Consider the following 20154-nt stretch of genomic DNA (forward strand, 5'->3'; position numbering starts at 1 on the left):
TATTTCAATCTTTGTTAAGAGGTTTTCCCCCTTCCCTTGAATGGAGAGAAGGAGTTGAAAAAATACAATTAAAAAAATTTAAAAAAATTCGGAGTTGGAGTCGGAGTCGGGCGTTTCAAAATCCAGGAGTCGGAGTCGGCCATTTTCTTTCCGACTCCGCAGCCCTGACTTTTACCAGTTATTTTTTAGACAAAAAAAAAAAAGAACCTTTATTCCAATAAGTTCAATTCATATGCATTTATTTCTTATGCATTTTTACATAAATTACTGCAAATTTTCTCCATGGCTGTCCCTTAGACAGAGTGTCCCTTAATCAGAGGTACATACATGGAGGTCGCTATTCAAAGGGACTGGGACCGGAAAAAGTGTCCCTTAAATAGAGGTGTCCCTTATTCAGAGGTGTCCCTTGAAGGAGGTACTACTGTATTATTCTAATGAGATCTAGATATAAGAACAAGGAACAGTAGAATGTTCAAATAGTGTAGTTTTTTTTCTGGTATAAAAATAAATACTATTGTAATAAATACTGTTATATCTTTTTTTTTTTTTTGAATTTAAAGATTTTGCTTCCGTAATTAAGCATTTAATAATTCTTTTAAAAACCAATTAAATGGTAATTCCAATTCATTTTGAGTTGTTTTCTTTCTTTTCCCAAATTTTATTTAAGCATAAAAATAATTGAACTTATTACTTTTTTGTTAAGAAACTGTTTAAAAAAATAAAAAGTATGGTTCTATTGTGTCAAAAGCTAGTTTTTGTTGAGCGATTTCCCCCCCCCCCTTTCTTTTGTTACCAAAAACTAGTTTTCAGTGGAATGGTTTTCATCACGTATTTTGTTGTTTGTGGCAAGAGTCTGATGTGTGGTTTTCTGCTGCCAGCACTACATTGATGACAGAAAACCATGTTACAGTGATTATTCTGAATTAATTTTATATCGATATGTTTTAATTTTTTTAAATTCTTAATAGCAGGTTTTATTCTACTGGTGTATATGTGATTGCCATTAATCTTGAGGTTTCCGTTAGGACCCAATTATCTAATCCCAAGTAGTGTTTTACATTTTCAGGATTTTTTATTTATTTATTTATTTTTTGTTTTGAGTTAAAGTTGCTACCCAGGGCCAGATTAAGGCATGGGCACATGGGGCACGGGCGAAGGGTACCAACATTTTGAGGGCCCCAAATGTGTAGCAAAAGTTTTTAAAAAATGAACAAAAATCAAATTGCACCATAGCAAAAGCAAATATTCAGTCTAGAAAAAAAATTCTATTTAAGATTATAACCTCTTTCCCAAATCTCAAAGTCACAACAAACCTCATATTTTATTACATTTTAATTGTTATACAAGAGATATTTTTAATATTTATGTTCTATTGCACCAGGAAGTTCAGAAACATCTGTTATAATGTTTTCGCATTTTATAATGGAATGTAAAGCATTACCATATTTAACGCTGATATAGTAAATACTTAAGTCTCAAAATATTTCATAAATATCTACTATAAGGTAGAGGGATGGGGGAGGTTGGGGGCACCAAATCAAGTTCTTGCCCAGTATCCTCAAAAGTGTTAGTCGGGCCCTGTTTGCTGTCCAATTATTGAGTTTTTTGTGCAACAAATTACTTTGCAAGTACAGTGCCCGCCACTAATAAAATCACTGGATTATAAAATCAGCCACTTTATAAAATCAAATCTGGAAGAACAGAATCATTACTATATCAAAATATGTTAGAATTATCCTTTAACAAAATCATCCTCGCCGTTTTATAAAATCAAACTTTTGGAGAGCATATGCTAATTCTTCTCTGAATAGAACCAGGATTTTATTTTTTCTTTCAAGATTTAAAACAGTGCAGCATAAAATAACAAATTCACATAAACAAAAACGAAAAAAAAAAAGGTGAAGGTTGTACGTTTTTTTTTCTTTGGGGAGTTGAATGAAAAAAAAAAAAGAAGAAGAATGAAGCAGCCACAAGAGAACTGTTTCAGAGCCATATATTTAGTTGGTGCTGCCTGTTTCCACTTCGCAGATCTGTTTCGACTTGCAGCCTGACCACTGAGTTTCAATCAGTTCGTGCACATTCAGCTATCTACAGGGGTTGACAGTTCATTTTTACAATTAAGTTAAAATTGTTAGCTAGCAAGTCGTGATGACTTGAGTGTGAAAGATTAATCCGAAATTTTGAATAAGTATGACAAGTTTCCTAAATGTAGTTAGTGTGATGCTGCAATTAAATTTGGGATTTCTCAATCTTTACTTTCAAATTCTCTTACTCAAACAAAAATAAGTCAATATTTTAAGACCCTTGTGAAATTTTAAAAATGTACCTTATGTAAATTAAAATATCAACTGTATTTTGCAACTGAACTAAAATAATACAATACAACTAAACTAAAAATAAAATACAACTAATCGTAATTTATTCCTTTTTTAGAGTATTTATACTTGAAAACCTTATATTTTTTTTCAGTGCATGAGTGCCGGTTTATAAAATCAGCCGCTTTATAAAATCAAATGTCCTCAGAACGAATGTGATTTTAATAAGCGGCGGGCACTGTAAATGATCTAAACCGTGCTCTCTTTCGTTATTAATTTGTCAATTCCCTTTCAGCTTCCTATCGAGTGTAGTGCTTCATCCATATTACCTCATGCGTCTACTAACATCAGCTGCAAACCCGTTTCATTGATCACTCCCGCAACTTCCGAACATTCCATCATCTCTGCCACCAAGCAAGATGTGCGCGTGAGATCATCGCCCAACCCCCCTGTCGCTTGGCCGGGTTCTAAAGTTCCTTCTAGCAGAGTGGCAGATGCACATGTCCACGTGAGCACCATTCAGAACAACGCCATCAGCAATCCCACTCCCACCGCCAAATCGGAAACGAGGTCCTCGAAAGTGAACCATTCTCTGGTGAAGCCGATCAATGCCTCCCAGCCAGCCTTTCCCACTTCCAAATATGAAGCATCTGTGGTAAGTGCTTTTCTATCTTATTTTCACGAGTATTGAGAATCTGCGATGCAGTAAACTCCCGATTATTAGCGGCAGTGGCGTAGCTAGACCCGACTTTCGGGGGGGGGGGGGGTTACTTCTTATATATATATATATATATATATATATATATATATATATATATATATATATACATATATACATATATATATATACATTTATATAATATATATATAATATATATATATATATATATATATATATATATATATATATATATATATGTATAATCGTTTGGAATTTTTTCCTTTTCTTCTTTCTCTTCTCTCTTCCTTTTCTCTCTTTTTTTTTTTTTTTTGAGACTAACTTTTCGGGGGGGGGGGGGGGGGTTTGTCCCCAAAACCCCCCCCCCTTAGCTACGCCCCTGATTAGCGGAATCGGGTGGCACAAAAATCGTGAATGAGTGACTTTGCGGATAATCCGCAAACTAGTTAAAAACAATGCAAGCGTATATAATAGCTTTGATATATCAATAACAATCGCATACATTTAAACTATAGCCTAAAAGATAACAGTGTGTGTAAAAACGCATGCAAAAGCGGAGAAAGGCTCGTTCAATATTGTAAACTGATTACACACACCAGCAAATTATGCAATTAGATTACCTGCAACAGTTGGAACTAGATTACACAATAGCTTTAAAATATCAACAACAATCGCATATATTTAAACCATAGCTAAAACAATAACAGTGTGTAAAAAATGCATGCAAAAACTGAAAAAGGATCGTTCATTATTGCAAATAGGTTACAACCGTATGTAAGCAAATTGTGTAAACAGATTAATTGCAACAGTTGAAACTGGATTACACCCATAATACAAATGGGAAGGGTAGAGAATTTTTTAAAGACTCGTCCATTCGCTCATTTAGGTGCATATGTAGTATGGATCTAAAATTCAGTTAGTGGAGTCGATATAAGAATCAGGTTTCACGAGTCTGATTTTGGTGGCCTCCGAAGATTTGATTTCATTTGAAAAGAAGGAGGGGAAAGAAATAGGAATGTATAAAAATAGATTTTTGCCCTTGTTAAGTTAAAATAAGTGCATTTATCTACATTCAGTAAATCATCGCCAATTTTTTTTTTTTTTTTTTTTTTTTTGAAAGTGTGAAAGGCCTTGTATAATCCACCCTGCGTATTAGCCACCAATGGATAATCGAAAGTTTACTGTGCTGCCATGCTAAGCACATAAGTTTAACTGCAGCTCAGCTCAAAATGAGCAGCTGCTTTTTGAAGTTCTATGTCTCCATATATTTGATTCAAATTTCAATTTTTCAGAATAAAAAAAAAATATGTATCCCATTCACAAATAATCATAAAACAAAATGTATTGATAAAATATATTATACAGAAGCACTTCATGAGTACGACTTTTGCTTAACACAGCAGAATACATTTTTAAGCTGATGTATTGCATCTTCCCATATCTGTATCATGGCGGATTATGTTTAGCCACTATGACTTCAAAACAGTGGCGTAGCTAGACCCGACTTTCGGGGGGGGTTACTTCTTTTATATATATCTATATATATATATATATATATATATAATATATATAATATATATAATATATATATATATATATGTGTGTGTGTGTGTAATCGCTTGGAATTTTTTCCTTTCTCTTCTCTCTTCTTTTTCTCTTTTTTTTTTGAGACTAACTTTTCGGGGGGGGGGGGGTTGTCCCCAAAACCCCCCCTTAGCTACGCCCCTGCTTCAAAAGTTCAAAATACTAATGATGTTCTGTGGCAATTTATATTTTTACCACCATTCCAAACGTACTAATCTGAATTTTGGTCATATCTGCCTATTTTTGTTTTTAAAGTCGTGAAGTCCCTGCATCCTGCCTGAGGCAAACTCTTAATCATCGACTAAATCAGTTAAATGATATTTTAGGTCTGACAATCTGCAGGTGAACATGATATACAGTATGAACACAAATGTATTAAATTTACATTGAGAGTAGAACATTTGTGGAACACATTAGATAATATGTATGTTACAGGAACCTTGAATCTTAAAATAATACATTTTCTTTCAGTTATCCAATGCCCATGGCATCGCACTCGCCTCTAACAGCGGAGGTGGTGTCATCGCAGAGCTGCTTCAAAATCCTCAACTACTGCAGCAACAGCACAAGGAATACTGTGCTTCTTCTTCTGGTGTGCAATTACAGGACAGAATTCAATCTCAGATGGTGCGAGCAACCACCCCTTCTTCCATTCCATCCGACCTGGCGATCCGATTCGCGAACCCCACTCCTCCGGACACGCCCACTCCTCCCATCGCATCTTCGAACCTCACTCTGCCGCCTGTGGACATTCATTCGCCTCATGTCGGCTCTGCTCTACATCTACAACATTCTCCGCAGTCATCTCTGATCGTTCCGCAGCATCATAATCTCGGACTTCATCCCAATGTAAATGCATACGTTCATCAACAGCTCATGTTCGCTAATTTCGCGGCCATTCATCCGGACTTCAGAGCGCAGGAGACGCAGGCGAGGGCGGCGATGATCGGCATGAATCCCCGCGTCGGCTATTCTGCAATACATCCCACCGCCGTCCCTCCCAACAGTTTCAGGCCCCCATCGGACCACCGGTTGCAACAACCCTTGATCGATGCGAAATCGGATCCAAAACTGAATGATTTGTCTAAGATCCACGAAAACAGGATCATCGAGGAAAAGCCTTATTCCATGAAATCGAGTAAAAAAGACGATGCGAGCATCAAGATCATCGATCCGGAAAGCAGGGAGGAGGACGTGCGTCGCATCTCTACACGTGAGAAGAACACATCTTCTGCGATCACCCCTCGCAGCTTGCGTCAGCAAGCGCACTACTCGTCGAGTCCCAGGCCGACCATCTCTCCTCATGACAGGACTACAGAGTCCCCCGGCATCACGAACCTCTACGCTGCCGGCAGGGACCACAAACAAGATAATCTCGGTAGTCTATCGCTACATCACTTCAAGGGCAATCCTCAACCGGCTCACCAGGCGCCGCCCTCGACCATTCCGTTTCACACCCTGGACTCTGCAGTGCTCCCGGGATCCAGGCTCGGGGTCTTGCCTCCGACCGCCGGCCACCTGGACGGTCGATCCTCGAACCCGGCCCCCTCCCCGAGCTCCCTGGCTTTCAAGAAGGACTTGTCCCACTCCCAGCAAATGTCATCTCTGCATAATCCTGCCAGCGACAAGAGGGCGTACTCCGAGCACTCGAAAAACGTCCTCGCGAGGACGATACCCCACCAGGGCTCGTCCATCTCTCCGGATCCGAGGATGGGGCCGGCCCAGTCTCCGGTCTCCTGGTCGGCGGTGATCCAGTCTCACAACTCTCATCCCTCTCTCACCCAGTCACCGCACGTCCTGATGTCGGCGAACGAACCGTCGAGTCGGCGGTCCAACCCCCATCTGCCTTCCCAGATGGGCTCGGATGTCCCGATCAACGTTCCTCCTCCCGCCCATGCCATGTCTCAACCGACTAGCGTCCCTCGTCTGCCCCAGACGCCGCCCCAGGCGAGCCAAGTGGATGCTTACCTCTATCAGGTGGGTTTTCTTTTTTTAATTCTATGTCTTTGGCAAAAATAACCTAACTTTCCAGCTTCTATGATTGATCATTCGATATATATTATAGATTACGGTTGAACCTCGTCGATACAAAATTCATGTGACCATGATAATTATTTCTTGTGTACTGAATTTCATCTTCACCGATAAATTATTAATTGATTGTTAGTGTACGAAGCTAGTGAGTATTTCACGGGCGTGAAAGTTTTCCTTGTAAATCCGCTTTTTTTTAAGGTTTTTGAGATCAATATAAATCTGTTGAGAATTCGTGTCCGAAAATGTAAATGGAGGAACTTGAAAAAACTTGTTTTAGTAGTTAAAATGAATTTTCATTTTTCAGTCACATGTAAGTGAAAAATAATTTTATTTTGGTATTGAACATGTGTATCGCTGAAAATGGTTCACCATGTTTGAGAATTCAATCTTTTTGCATCCTGCTAAAATTTCATTTCTCTTGAAAGTTACAAGCTTTTTAGCATATGCCACCTTTAATCTTTTCAATTTAATATTTATTTTAATAACTTGTTTACTTCCCCCGTTTATTTTTTGTGATTAAATAACTTGTAGTTTTTAATCTGTCTTATTAATTCAGTTATGGTGCATTTAATTTTTTTTTTTCAATGCATTTCATAACATCCTAATTTAAGTATGTAACTCTGCTTGTTCTTTTTGTGGTACTTTGCCATTCACGTGGAGTTATTTTTTTCGAAACTAGGACTTGAATGCCTAATTTCATATAAAACGATATTACACGTTAAGTGCTTTCGCATTCATAAGGCTCGACTGTATTATGAATTTCTTCATTTTCCTGGAAATGATTTATGTTTTTTGTTGCAATTTATTTTTTCTTGAATCATCATCTAAGTGTTGAACTCATATAAATTAATATATTTTTCTGATTATGAGGGGGGAGGGGGGATTTTCATTTACTTTTACTTGCAAGGATAAAAGAGTAGTTAATATATTTTATTTGCAATGTTTTTTTGTTTTGTATATAATTTAATAAACTTATTGAAAATCAAATAAATTACATAAAAATTTAATGTTCTTGCATTTTATGTGATGGGTTAAAATTTCCACATTTTGATCCTTATAATCTTGAGCTTTTAACTTCTTTATAAAACACTATTTTAGCCTGAAAAATGTGTAATTTTAGACTGTTTTTGCATTGCGCATGCTTGGGCAGAGTACACGTTATCGACTTGTTTAAGAAGTAGAAAAGCTTTTGGGTGATGCTGAGCCCACCTTTTTTTCCTCTCATCAGGAAGTGACAGCTATTCTATGTTTTCTACATAGCACTGAAAATTCTAAGTGAAAGTGAAGCTGCAATCCACGCAACTACTCATTCCTTTCTCTTTGTCCCATCATTCACCTATCATTTCCTAATCCTGGGCACATTCTAGTTAGCTCTCAAAGGGGTGAGAAATATTCTCTGCTGCATTAGGGTTATTGGAATTCAAGGGATTCGGCCTAGGAGGTTTTTCTCCTTCATAAAGCTCAGTGTACAAATAGGTAGTGATTGAACGGGGATTAAAAATAGTGTTTAATATTGGGGTGTTCAGAGTACAGAGAGATCATCCTGTGTTTGTTCTACGGAATTTGGCCGAGACCATCGAAATGTGTTCAGAATATCGGGGGGTTCACATTAGAGAGTGTTCTGGTAGAGAGTACTTCTAATTGAATAAAATCTAGAAGCAGTACTTATTAATAGCATTTCAATTTCATTCTCCAAAAATCGCTTTAAGAAAAAACATGAATTGTGAAGCTTTCCTCAAAGCAGTATGAAAAAAACTGAATTACAGTTACCTTGTTGTAATGTTCACCCCACTATTATTTAAATTGTACACCACAGGGCTCCCCTTCCCCTTTATAATAAGCAGATTAAAAATGAGATTATGATAAGCACAGCCACTTATGCCCATTGTTTTGTGCTTGACAACCACCCACTTACAACTTTAGTAGTGCTTTTCAAAAGTTTTCCTTTATTTTAAAAATGCATCAGTTTTTAAGTTGCTTGAATGTAATTGTTTTTTCCCACATGTTTATAGGTTAGAAATACATATTACTGGTATAAATAGCTAGCATTAAACCAGGGTTTCTTAAATTGTGTTTCGCGGAACCTCAGGGTTCCACGGAGCTCTCTCGGGAGTTCCATGAGATTTGCATGCTTTCTTTTCACACCTTTCAAATTTGTTCTTTAAAAAATCGATAAAACTGACACTTTTTCAAAATTAAAAACAAATTTACTTTTACTTTTGTATACTAATCTGAGGAGTTATTACCCATCAGGCATTCCATCAGGGTTAGTCACTGTAGGAATAATTTAATTTGTTGCCTAAAATAATGCAAATTTTAGACTATAAACAAAAAAAAGCCTGAAATTGTGCCTTCAAGATTTCAGTTTCATAATTTTTCCTAGTTCAATCCCAAAACACCCCCCCCCCTCTCACTTAATGTCTCTTAAGATAGGATAGTTTAAAATTGCATTTTAAAAACTTCTATTCACAAGAAGCTTTTAGTCTCCTAATATCACCAAAGATATTTTAAAAGTGATTTTAGTATTGAAAAATTTTTGGCAGTCACACCAAACCCCTTTTCCTACAACATTGCCAAATATTGCCTAAAGTTACAATTTTTGACGTTATTTTAATCTATTCCGCTCATTGTAGGTGAAACATATTAGTATCTCTTTTCCTAATTAAAAAAAAAAAAAATATGTTACTCATCTAACCCATTCATAAATTCTGAGGTTGTTTGTCCCTTTTAAAAACACTCAGAGTTAAATTGGAGTGTATTGATATTTTACAGTAACAAGTAATAACTTGCAGTTATCAATAATTAGCATGATCGTTAATGAAATCTATTTAAGTAGCGATTTAATGACAAATAGTTAATAGTCCGTTTGAAGTAAAAGCTCCGAAACAAAATCCTGGCTATGCCACTGCAAACTGGTGACGAAATACCAGGGGTCCCGCGAAAAAAGTGAGCATTAAAAAGGGTTCCACTTATAAAATAAATTAAGAAACACTGCATTAAATAGATGAAACTAGATTATGTAAAATGTCCTTGTTTGACAAATTGAAGACATTGGCAGGTGCGTAAATTTTTCCATTAATCTCTTGCAGCGATATCCAGTCATGTGGCAAGGAATTCTGGCCTTGAAGAATGATCAGGCTGCAGTTCAGATGCACTTTGTCTCAGGAAATCCTAACGTTGCGAAAGCATCCTTGCCACCTCCTGACGGAGAATCTTCGGTACGAATAGCACAGAGAATGAGGCTGGAACCTCAGCAACTGGATGGTGTCTACAGGAAAATACAGGTCAGTACTCGTTGAAATAGACGGCGTTTTGCGGGTCTCGATGCTATGTTCTTGAAATGGTTTGATTATGTTTGTTGCGGGGGATTTAAGCTGACTACCAAATGGCACGACCTTGAGGATCACAGATTTGGACAAAATTCTAGATATAGGTCAATGCCCACTTGATATGTATATCGGTTTGACTGCCTAGGCCCTAGTTCGGCTGCAATGGGAGTCCAAAGTTGATAATTTGGAGCCAGAAATGCAATGGAGTTTCCTTTAAGATTACCATTATTATCGCTTTTTCTGTTGTAATGCAGTACGAGCCATGCTTACCTTTGAATTAATTATGTTGAATGCTAATTTTCAATAAGTGGTTCTCAAATTCAGCTTGGCTACTGCTTTTAATTTCAATAACTTGAATGCTAAAATAACATAGTTATAGGATATTTATTGTTTGCAAAAGTATCTAATTATTTATGTTTTATATTAGTCGTCTGCTAGTAAAAAGTATGTATCATTTGCTAATAAAAAACATCTACTTTAACTGGATATTTATCATCTATCAAAGATATCCCACATTGATAAGCAAAAAAATGGGAGAAGAGAAAAAGCTTTGATTTTTACTTTCTTCTATATCTAATATATAGAAGAAAGTATTGGATTCGTGCAAATTTTCGAATTTCGAATTTTGACGGATTCGAACGTTTTGAGGTGTGCCGAGTCCATTTCGACTGTTTTTGGAAAATGTCTGTCTGTGTGTATGTGTGTGTATGTGTGTCACGTCTGTGTGTGACCAGTTTTTTGTGGCCGCTCTACAGCAAAAACTACCGCATGAAATCGAACGAAATTTGGTACACATATGTGCCTCTATGTGAATTTGTGCCCATTGGTTTTTGGCGCGAATTCCTCCAAGGGGGGGGTGGAGCAATGGGACGTTTTTCGAGTTACGCGTGCTTGCTATTCCTCAGGAAGTAACTGGCGGAATCAAACAAAATTTGGTCCATATGTTGCCATTAACAGGAACAGGTGCTGATTCAATTTTGGCGTCAATAACTCAAACGGGGGTTGAGCTGTAGAACGTTTTTTGTCACGTTTTTTTGTGACTGCTGTATCTCAAGAAATAATGAACGGAATGAAAGAAAAATTTATCGGCAAGTAGCCCTTAGTGGGTATAAGAACTGATTTTATTTTTGTGTCAACAGCTAAAAAGGGGGTAGCGCAATCGAATGTTCTTTTTTTTCATTGTGAGTGCCATATCTCAAGAAGTAATGCTACGTTCTGGATGAAATTTGGAACAAATGTGAATCTATTTGTAAATAGGCGTTGTTTCAATTTTGGCGCCAATCGCTCCATGGGGGGGCTGATTTTTTTTGTGTAAATAAAAATAGCTTTATAAATGCAACAATAAGAAAGATAAATTGTAATACTGTCATCTGCTTATTTCACGTGATTTTAATTTTTGGGAAATAATCGGAAATGTTATCGCAATGATTTAAAATTAATAACTGTTACCATTTTATGTTTGTTAACAAATAAAACATCTAATTAATTCAAGCAAGGCTTTTAAAATAACTTTCAAGTCGTTCTTTGCTTTGCTTTTGTGGGAATTCAGGAATTCGGATGGCCGTCAGGTTTTTGTTTTTTTTTTTTTTTTTTTTTTTTTGTTGCTGGGAATATTGCATTCTCTTCAAGCATTGGGATTGATCAGAATTCACAAGAAAGATATAGAAGAAAGTTTCGGTGATGGCCACAACATACTAGTTTGCACATGGCACGCAAAAAAAAACAAAAATACAAGATCGTTTCGACTTTTCAAATAGCTTAGATAATGCCCATAAATAAATACATGTTTCACCTTATACTCAATTTACCAACAAAAAAGGCCAAAGGTGTTAGGAGATCAAACATAGTGTCGAATTCTGAAATTCCATTGGAAACGCCATTGCAAGTCTGTGGCCAAACTAGCAACTTTTGATCCTTGTTGCAGAAAAACTGGGGCCTGTGCAGTTGAACCGCTTTATCTGCATTCATATCTAGTTGGAACTGACCTATATCTAGAATTTTGTCCAAATCCTTGACCCTCAAGGTCGTGCCATTCGGTCGTGAGTTAAAATATTCTTTAGCATAGAAACTAAAGTTGAGGATAATGTTTTAGCAAAATGCTTGCATGTTGCACATTCTTATGTCTTTCTAAAAGCCTTAGTGCATTTCATCTCACATTCAAAATTAAATTCAAATTTCCTTTATGAAATAAATATAGTAGCTTTATTTTTTTTAATGTAAAATAAAAAACCTTGGATTATGCTTACCATTAAGAAAACACATGTCTGGTTTTTTAAAACATTGCAAGTCCCCTCCTTCCAATAATGTGTTTATTGAATGGATATAATGCCCATTAAGACTAGGTATTGTTGAACTTTATAGTAATTTAAACATCTTTGCTAAAATTTTAAACAGATTAGGTTGACTCATGCTTGCTTCCTCTCTCGGATCATGCAGTTACTTTTTTTTAAATAAGTTTATTCCTTATTTTAGTAAAGAAGCGAAAATGCTTTCTTTAATTTCATAATTGAGATGTTATTTTTACATTTTGCATAAATGCGGCCATAGCGAAAACCCTTTATTGGGCTTTCAAAATAGTTGCAATTTTAAAAGTTCTTTCATCATATCAGTTATTTTAATTGCAGAATAACATAACCTTACTAATGCTGTATTTAAAAAAAACATTATCAGCAAGATTAGTCTATTTGGCCAATGGAAATGAATGACATTTTTTAAGAGTGGTGGAAAACAGTAATTGTAATAAATAGATTACAAAAAAAAAACCTAAACTGAAATTGAAAAACAAAACATAAATAAAATTGAAAGTACATAGTTTAAAAGTATGTTACATGCAGGTAGTAGATTTTATAAAAATGTTTTACGTATGTGTTAATGAAATTTTCAAATTTTTTTTATGCATTGAAAGCTTCTAGAGTTTGTTGATTTGCCATGGGTTTTTTGAAAAATCAGTTTGCAACTGTAAAAAGCAAAAAAAAAAAAAAAAAAATATTTAAATTAGTTGCACAATATTTAATGAACAAATTATAAGGAATGCCAGCTAATTTAAACCCATAGCCAGTATTACAATACAATTATTTTAAGTATCCTTTGGTTAAGATACTTACTAAATGGGTTGGGGGGGGGGGGCTTTAGGGTTACGGGACTCTGAACTAAAAGTCTTATTACTGCAACTATTTTCATTAAGCATTTTATTGAATCATAGAGATAAACTGGATGTGTTTTGGCAATAAAGTAAAAGTTACAGTGGGAGGAGGTAAACAGGTTTAAGAATGTTTTAATTTTTAAAACTTGATCTTTTTTTATATGACAAATACTTTTTTAAATGCTTTTTATGAAAAATAAACAGATGACAAAGATTTTCATGAAGCAATGAAACAAATAAAATAAAGAAGGGGGTAGGGGTTAAAAAATATTAATTCTAAATTTCCCTGCTATTTTAAAAATGAGCGATGAAAACTTTGTTACCAGACATTAACAACACAGGAAAGAATACAGGAAAGTGGTAAACACTGATATCAAACATTGGCCAAGAACGAAGGAAATTGAATTCCTTCGGTGTTTTTTTTACTACTAGATAACATGGTAATTTGTAAAGATTGACATATTTCTTAGACATATCGGTAGACAGATCACATGATCAGGTTAGATCACTGCATATGTTGGCAGTATTTATTGGACTAACTGTTTTCTGGAAATGTAAAAATTACTGATAGTTAAAAATTTCCACGCATTTCTTGATTTATGTCAGCAAAAATAAAATTAAAATTTGTTTTTTACATTTTTTAATGTTTTTTTATTAATTATTACACATGCTCTATTTATATTGCAACAGCAATAGTTCTCTCCAAATTTGTTGCTGATAAATGCAAAACGCATTTACAGTGAAATCCCGTTACAACAAACTTCAAGGAAGCGCAAATTTTGTTCCTTGTAACGGGAATTTCGTTGTAATGGAATTCAAATAATGTAATGGCAATTATATAGAGACTGAAAATGTATTTCGTTCAAACGGAAATTTCATTGTGTTGGTATTCGTTGTATGGGAATTTTACTGTATTAACAATATTTGAGTGAAACATGTTTTAATTTACAATATTGAGGAACTTTTTAATAATATAAATGCATGTATCCTGTTCAATATGTTGAAATAGTTTTATAATCTCTTTTTTTTTTCCTGTTTAGATTTCAGAAGAGCATTGTATTCTAATGGCATTACCATGTGGAAAAGACCAAAATGAAGTTCCATTGCAATCCAACAACTTAAAAACGGGCTTCATCAACTACTTACAGAGTAAACAAGCAGCTGGGATTGTGAATGCTCCTGCTCCTGGCTTTCAAAATGTAAGAAATATGTCTTTATCATTATAGACTTATAAAAATCCATAGTTTTCTCATTACAACTTGTTGGAATTCGTACTGGTCGGGACCAAATCTGTTTGCGCATTTCAGAATTTTGCTGATTTCAGATCATCAGGGGTCGAAATGGTCCTATATATCCTATATTTCCTATATTTTCAAAAAAAAGTATGAAAATCGTCCTATATTTCCTATATTTTTGGAAAGTGTCGTATATTTCCTATATTCCTGTTTTTTATCCAATTTATTTATTTAAACAACAGTAAATAAACTATCTGACTTCGGATTTTTCGTCGAAAGTACGTGTGCAAACGAATTTCAAATTAAAAAACTCAACTCACTAAATCCTGCAAAAGGCATCTTCTCTCATTGGCTACAGCAATATGACGTCACTGAAGTGGGTGGAGTTTCGAGAACGAATTCTGAAGTTGGTTTTAGAATTTTGCGTTTGGCAACAGCAGTTTGTTTTGTTTTCCAGCGTGGTTTTTTTTTTCGGTTTTTGTTTTCGCGGGTATATTTTTGTGTTCCGTGCATTTTCTGATCGGAATGTTCTGTCTTTTTGCAATCTTTTCTTTTTGTGGAATTTTATAGAACAAAATATCTGTATATTTGTGCTACGGCTGGAAATGACAGAGCTGGCGGTGTATTTCATGTAAAGCATTGGTTATTTCCTGTTAGTTCTCAACACAAAGACGGTTTTTTTTATTTATATAAGCTATGTTTGTGACATAGCTTATATAAATAAATAAAAGCGTTTGTGACTATCCCTGCAAAAATTGTGAGTTGCTGTGTTAATTATCAATAAATTTCACTTTGTTCTTTTTTTGTCTACAAATTACACTTTTTTCAAAATTTATTCTTTCAACTACAGGAAAGGCATTTCAGGTGTAGGTTATAATTTTGTTTGAGTGTTTTTTTTTTAAAACAAAATCATTGATAAGAATAAATTAATAATATGTATGTATTATTTCTTTTTTCATAGCGAAACTATTCATATAATTTGTCCTATATTTTTTGTGGAAAATGTCCTATATGTGACAAGTAGATCACTTCTACCCCTGGATCATTGATTTGTTGACGCGTTTTTAAAGGCTATTACAAGATTATCGTCGTTATTTTTTCCCCTATAAAATATTAGCAACATACCTAGTTAAAACTATTCTAAAAAAAAGTTTTTCTTGTATTTTATTAATTCATTCTTTTTGTATATAACAATTTTAAGCCTTTAAGTAACTCATACTTTTCAGTTTTTTAACTGCTTTCCTACTTTAGTTAAATCATGTTCTTCTCTTATGTTCTACCGTTATTTTTTATTTCATTTCAGAAATTTATCATAGTCAAAATTAAGTTCTTATGTTTTAGAAAATTCATATTTTTATTAAAATACTTTCTAAAATATCAGTAACCCTTAACAAACAGGGGAAGTGCAATCTCACAGACCGCTCAAAAGTTCATCCGATCACCCCTATTTCATTTTCAGTCTGATTGAATGTTTTTTCCCCAATAGCTCTTCGTTTTGTGACCCTTTGCTTATCAGTATCTTTAGGCAAGTGCGTCTGGTTTAAATTTCATTGCATTCTTTAGAAGCGGTCTTTGAGACCGCACCTCCCCTTCAGTGTTACAATTTTCAGCAGTAGTAGACATGGCTTTTTACGTTAGAACCGCAGATTTTATCTTATCATTTCTTATCCGTTCATTTATCTTATCCGCATTATGAGGAAGAGATACAAAATATTCTAGATGAGTTTGAGACTTGTTTGAAATGTTTACAAACGCTATGCAATGATGCTCTAAGGAGGTTGAGTTTTTTTTTTCAATGTTTACAAATGTTATGCAATGATGCTATAGGGACAATGAAGTTTGAATTAAACCTGGAAATACAACACAAAATACTAATAGTTAAAGGGATGTCAAAATTTTCCCGTAACGTGATATAATCAATTTTCTGGTATAAAATGTTCTGTATATATTGAAGAAGTGAAATGAAATAATTAAAAAATAATAGATTCATTTTTATTGCGAGTAGTTAGTTATTTACTGCAGCATATGATTTTCTCAAAAAATCTTAAGACTCTTGCAAAATTTCCTCGGCAAAGGTATATTTCAAATCAAAATCCAAAAATATTTTTTTCTCGTGCTGAAAAAAGTTCAAAGAATGTCTAAGGGAAATTACAGGAATGTATCTTAATTACACCTTTTTAAAAAAAATTGTAAATAGAGCGGTCTCTGAGACTTCACGTGCCTTGTTACGTCCTACTTTTTCACCTCCCTTGTTACGGGTTAAAATCTTTCATAAGTGTGTGTGAGCATTAATTGTAGTGAATTAGACTTACTACACCGCTAGTAGAAGTGAACTTGCAAAACATGTCCACAGCCTGAAGTTGAAGAAAAAGAAAAACACAGTGGAGCATTTTTCCTCAAGGAAAATCTGTATTTATTATCTTCAAAAGATTTCTCAAGTTGTTGAACAACATCTTCATTGTTATTAAAAAAATATTTTGAAAAATAAACATATATTAGCCGCTATTATACAACGAAACATTCAGTTTACGAACATGCTGATTCCAAGGAATATAAGGCATTACCATAACACACAAAAATAGGCCTAAAGGCGTTTTATAACTTTAAAATTGACATCACGTTGTATTACGCCCTGCCAGGAGTAAAGAGCACTGGCAGACATGACTAAATCACGATAAATTACTACGTGCAACACATTACGGCTATGAGAGAGAGAGAGAGCGAAAAAGATTGCTCAAAGTATTTAAAGTCTTCACATGGCTTTCAAATTAAGAATATGCAAAACACAAGATGTGTTGCCAATGCAAGAAAGTTAAAGATGTGTTGCCAATCAAAAATAACTCAATCTAAAAAAAAAACTCCACGGTTATGAGATACAATGAACTGGTGACTCGGTTCACCCAAAAGTTCATTCTTTTGACTGAGTTATCGCGACCGATAGCAAAAATGACGTCACAACGTGATGCAATGTTTACATCTAAAAAGGATTGATTCTGCATGATGCAAAAACATATTTTTAATTTTTTTTTTCAAATTAAGTGATTCTTTCACTTTTTGTGTAAGTTTAAATTAAAAATCTAACAATAAGGAATTGACTAAAAAATTAGAAAGTTCAATGAAGTTCAAACAAAAAAAGGGAAATCTTTGCATCCATTCTATCTCAGTGAAAATGTGAACGTGTTTCTTTGTTCATTAACGTGTGTATTTTTCCTTTCTTTCCAGCCTGCTTATGTGATCCATATATTCCCGCCCTGCGAGTTCATCGACTCGAACATGGCCAGGATAGCTCCGGACCTGCTGCAAATCGCGTGTGAGATTGCGCACCTCGTGATTATCATAGCTACCGTGTGAAATGTTTCTATATCGAGATAGTTATTTCGCTGTTGAATTCCGTCGCCCGCTCGGCGGCAATCTCGCTTCGAGCGACGCCGGCTCGAAAAAAATTGTGATCTCTTCGAAGGGCCGATCCATGAGGATCGCCCTCGAATACCCGGCACACACATTGTGTCTGAAATAGTGAGCGAGTTCTCTTGTTAGTTGACTGAGGTACTGGAAATTCTACCTGTGTGCATGGGAGTGTGTGTGTGTGCATGCGTGCGTATGAGTGTTCCTTTTCTAACTATGTTGATATGTAAAAAAAATATAAAAATGATAGCTCATGACAGCAAGAAAAAAAGATTAAAAAAATTAAAAAAGAAGAAAAAAAAATCTCCAACAAAGTCATCTTTTTTGAGATTTCTTTTACAAGATACTTAATGTTTTAAGGGGCGTGGAGATACATTAAAAAATGTTGTATTTTGTGGTTTTAAAAGCTGTTATATCTGTTCCACTAAAAGCTCTTATCAGTTATGACTCAATGCCGAGGTTGTACATAGCAATATTGGTCTAGGAAGGATGTTTTACTCACTCGAAAAAGTCTAACTGGGGCATCGGCCGTTCTAAGAACGCGAAGGAACGGCGAATTGTTACACTGTACAAAGATCCTGCATCCGTGTCATTGAAACTCGATGCAGGTCATGTTTTTGTTTTCTCCCATCTGTGTTAAAATTAGTCCACTCTCTGTACAGAACCATCTGTTCATCTGTGTTTTCTCATCGCCGTGGTCCCGAAACCATATTGTAAAAAGTATTCATTGTGTTATACATTTTTTTTCCTCTTCATCCTCCGATATATGAGTGATCGTCATCTGTTCTCGGGGCCACGAGGCTGTACATTATGTAAATATGTAAATGTTTTAGTGACTTGTACATTCAAAAAACATAGCTATTAACCCCATAGGACTATTAGTGATATGGACTCTACAACTGCCCAGATGATTGCTTTCAAAGTAAAAAAAAAAATGTTTAAAAAATCATATACAACTGTACATGAATTAGCTTTGCCCAACTGTAATTAATATCCCTCATCATTGTAAAATACTTATACATAAACATATAAATACATATAAATATATCTAAATGCATAGATATATATATTAAAAAGTGTGAGGTGTGTTGCTCTTGACCTGCTTCAACTAAAAATATGAATAAATTGAGCTTAATGAATACTTGGTTTATATGGATGTCTTAGAGTCCATGTAATAAGCAGGAGCAGGCAAGCGCAGCACACTGTGGCTGTAAATTTCTGTTTTTGTTCTGTTTTCCATTTTGTACAGGCACAGGTTAACGGATGCTGCAGTGGGCGGCATCTCTTCATGGCATCTGTTTCCCATATTTGCTCAAAGGCCATCACTGCAAAGAGTACCAGCAGATATTTTCACTTCTTTCATTGTGATTTCCACCAAGTTCAGCTGCTCTATTTTTGATGTGAAAAAAGAAAAAATAAATAAAAATTCTCAAGTGTCTATATTTTGTGTCCGGGCAGTCCAATTATTGTAAATATTCCAAAGGGGCTGCCCTGATTAAAAATTGTTTTTTTCTGCTGAAGCACTCGAAACAGTGAGTTAAGTTATTCGTAAAGTCAGTAAACAACTATCACTACAATATTTTGTCTCTTTCTTTGTGTCTTACGTCACACGCATATTATTCCTCACACATTCAGTCATTGACATCATACCGGAGATTCTCAACATTTTTTCAATTGCATACCACTTTTTTTGTGTATTATTAAGTGCACATTACCCCAACCACCTTCAGCTTTATTATAAGGAGTAACATTAGTTTTTTTTATTTAAATTACTTATTTGTAATCAAACCAAGAGTCAGTTTAACTATTGGGGTAGCTAAGAATTAAGTAATTTGAATAAAAAACATGAATTCTTATTTTGAATGAAGTTTTAATCTATCAAACATGAATTTAAAAGTCTGGAAATAATTTCTAATAACGCTTGGTTTGTTTTTGTTTACCAAGTCTAGTCGGTCAAACCTTGCTGTAAATCATCCTTACGGTCCTCAAGCTTAATTCTCAAACTCAGAAACCTTGGGCAAAAAAGCCCACATTAGTTGTAATAATATAAGGTATTCAATTAATGTTGATTAGGACGTGTATTAGCTTCTGATTATTCATTGAGCCTAGTACTGTCATTATAAATCCATTACCAGGTGAAGGTCTACTCAAATGTTTGCAAATACAGCAAGAACTTGAAATTCATCCTAAGTGGTCAAGACCAAATTATCTTTAATCAAAATTTCCATATAAAAGAGGATAATTAAAAGACTTGAGAGACCTCTGACACAATTTGGAGTTTAAACACGTGAACATTCACAAAATGACTACTAAATATGATATTTTTAATTATGTTTCTATTATTATAAACAAATTTATTCAATAAAAAATTTCTTAAGTTCTGGTTTCAAAGGAGATCATTAGCAGAAAGAGGGAGGGAGTCAAAGTGCAG

At 34.8% G+C, this 20154-nt stretch overlaps 1 protein-coding gene across 1 annotated transcript in view; it reads left to right on the top strand.

Moving 5' to 3' along the window:
- Window positions 1-19300, top strand: part of LOC129225880 (protein split ends-like) — a gene marked incomplete at its 5' end in the record, with an annotated part of 40604 nt that extends 21304 nt beyond the window's left edge. Inside the window, 5 exon segments of the mRNA XM_054860409.1 lie at window positions 2611-2970; window positions 5050-6555; window positions 9702-9896; window positions 14124-14282; window positions 17541-19300. Coding sequence (XP_054716384.1) covers window positions 2611-2970; window positions 5050-6555; window positions 9702-9896; window positions 14124-14282; window positions 17541-17669 — 2349 coding nt within the window.
- Between the last annotated feature and the right edge of the window lie 854 nt (window positions 19301-20154).

Source organism: Uloborus diversus, chromosome 7, assembly GCF_026930045.1.
Source record: "Uloborus diversus isolate 005 chromosome 7, Udiv.v.3.1, whole genome shotgun sequence".
NCBI classification, from domain to species: domain Eukaryota; kingdom Metazoa; phylum Arthropoda; class Arachnida; order Araneae; family Uloboridae; genus Uloborus; species Uloborus diversus.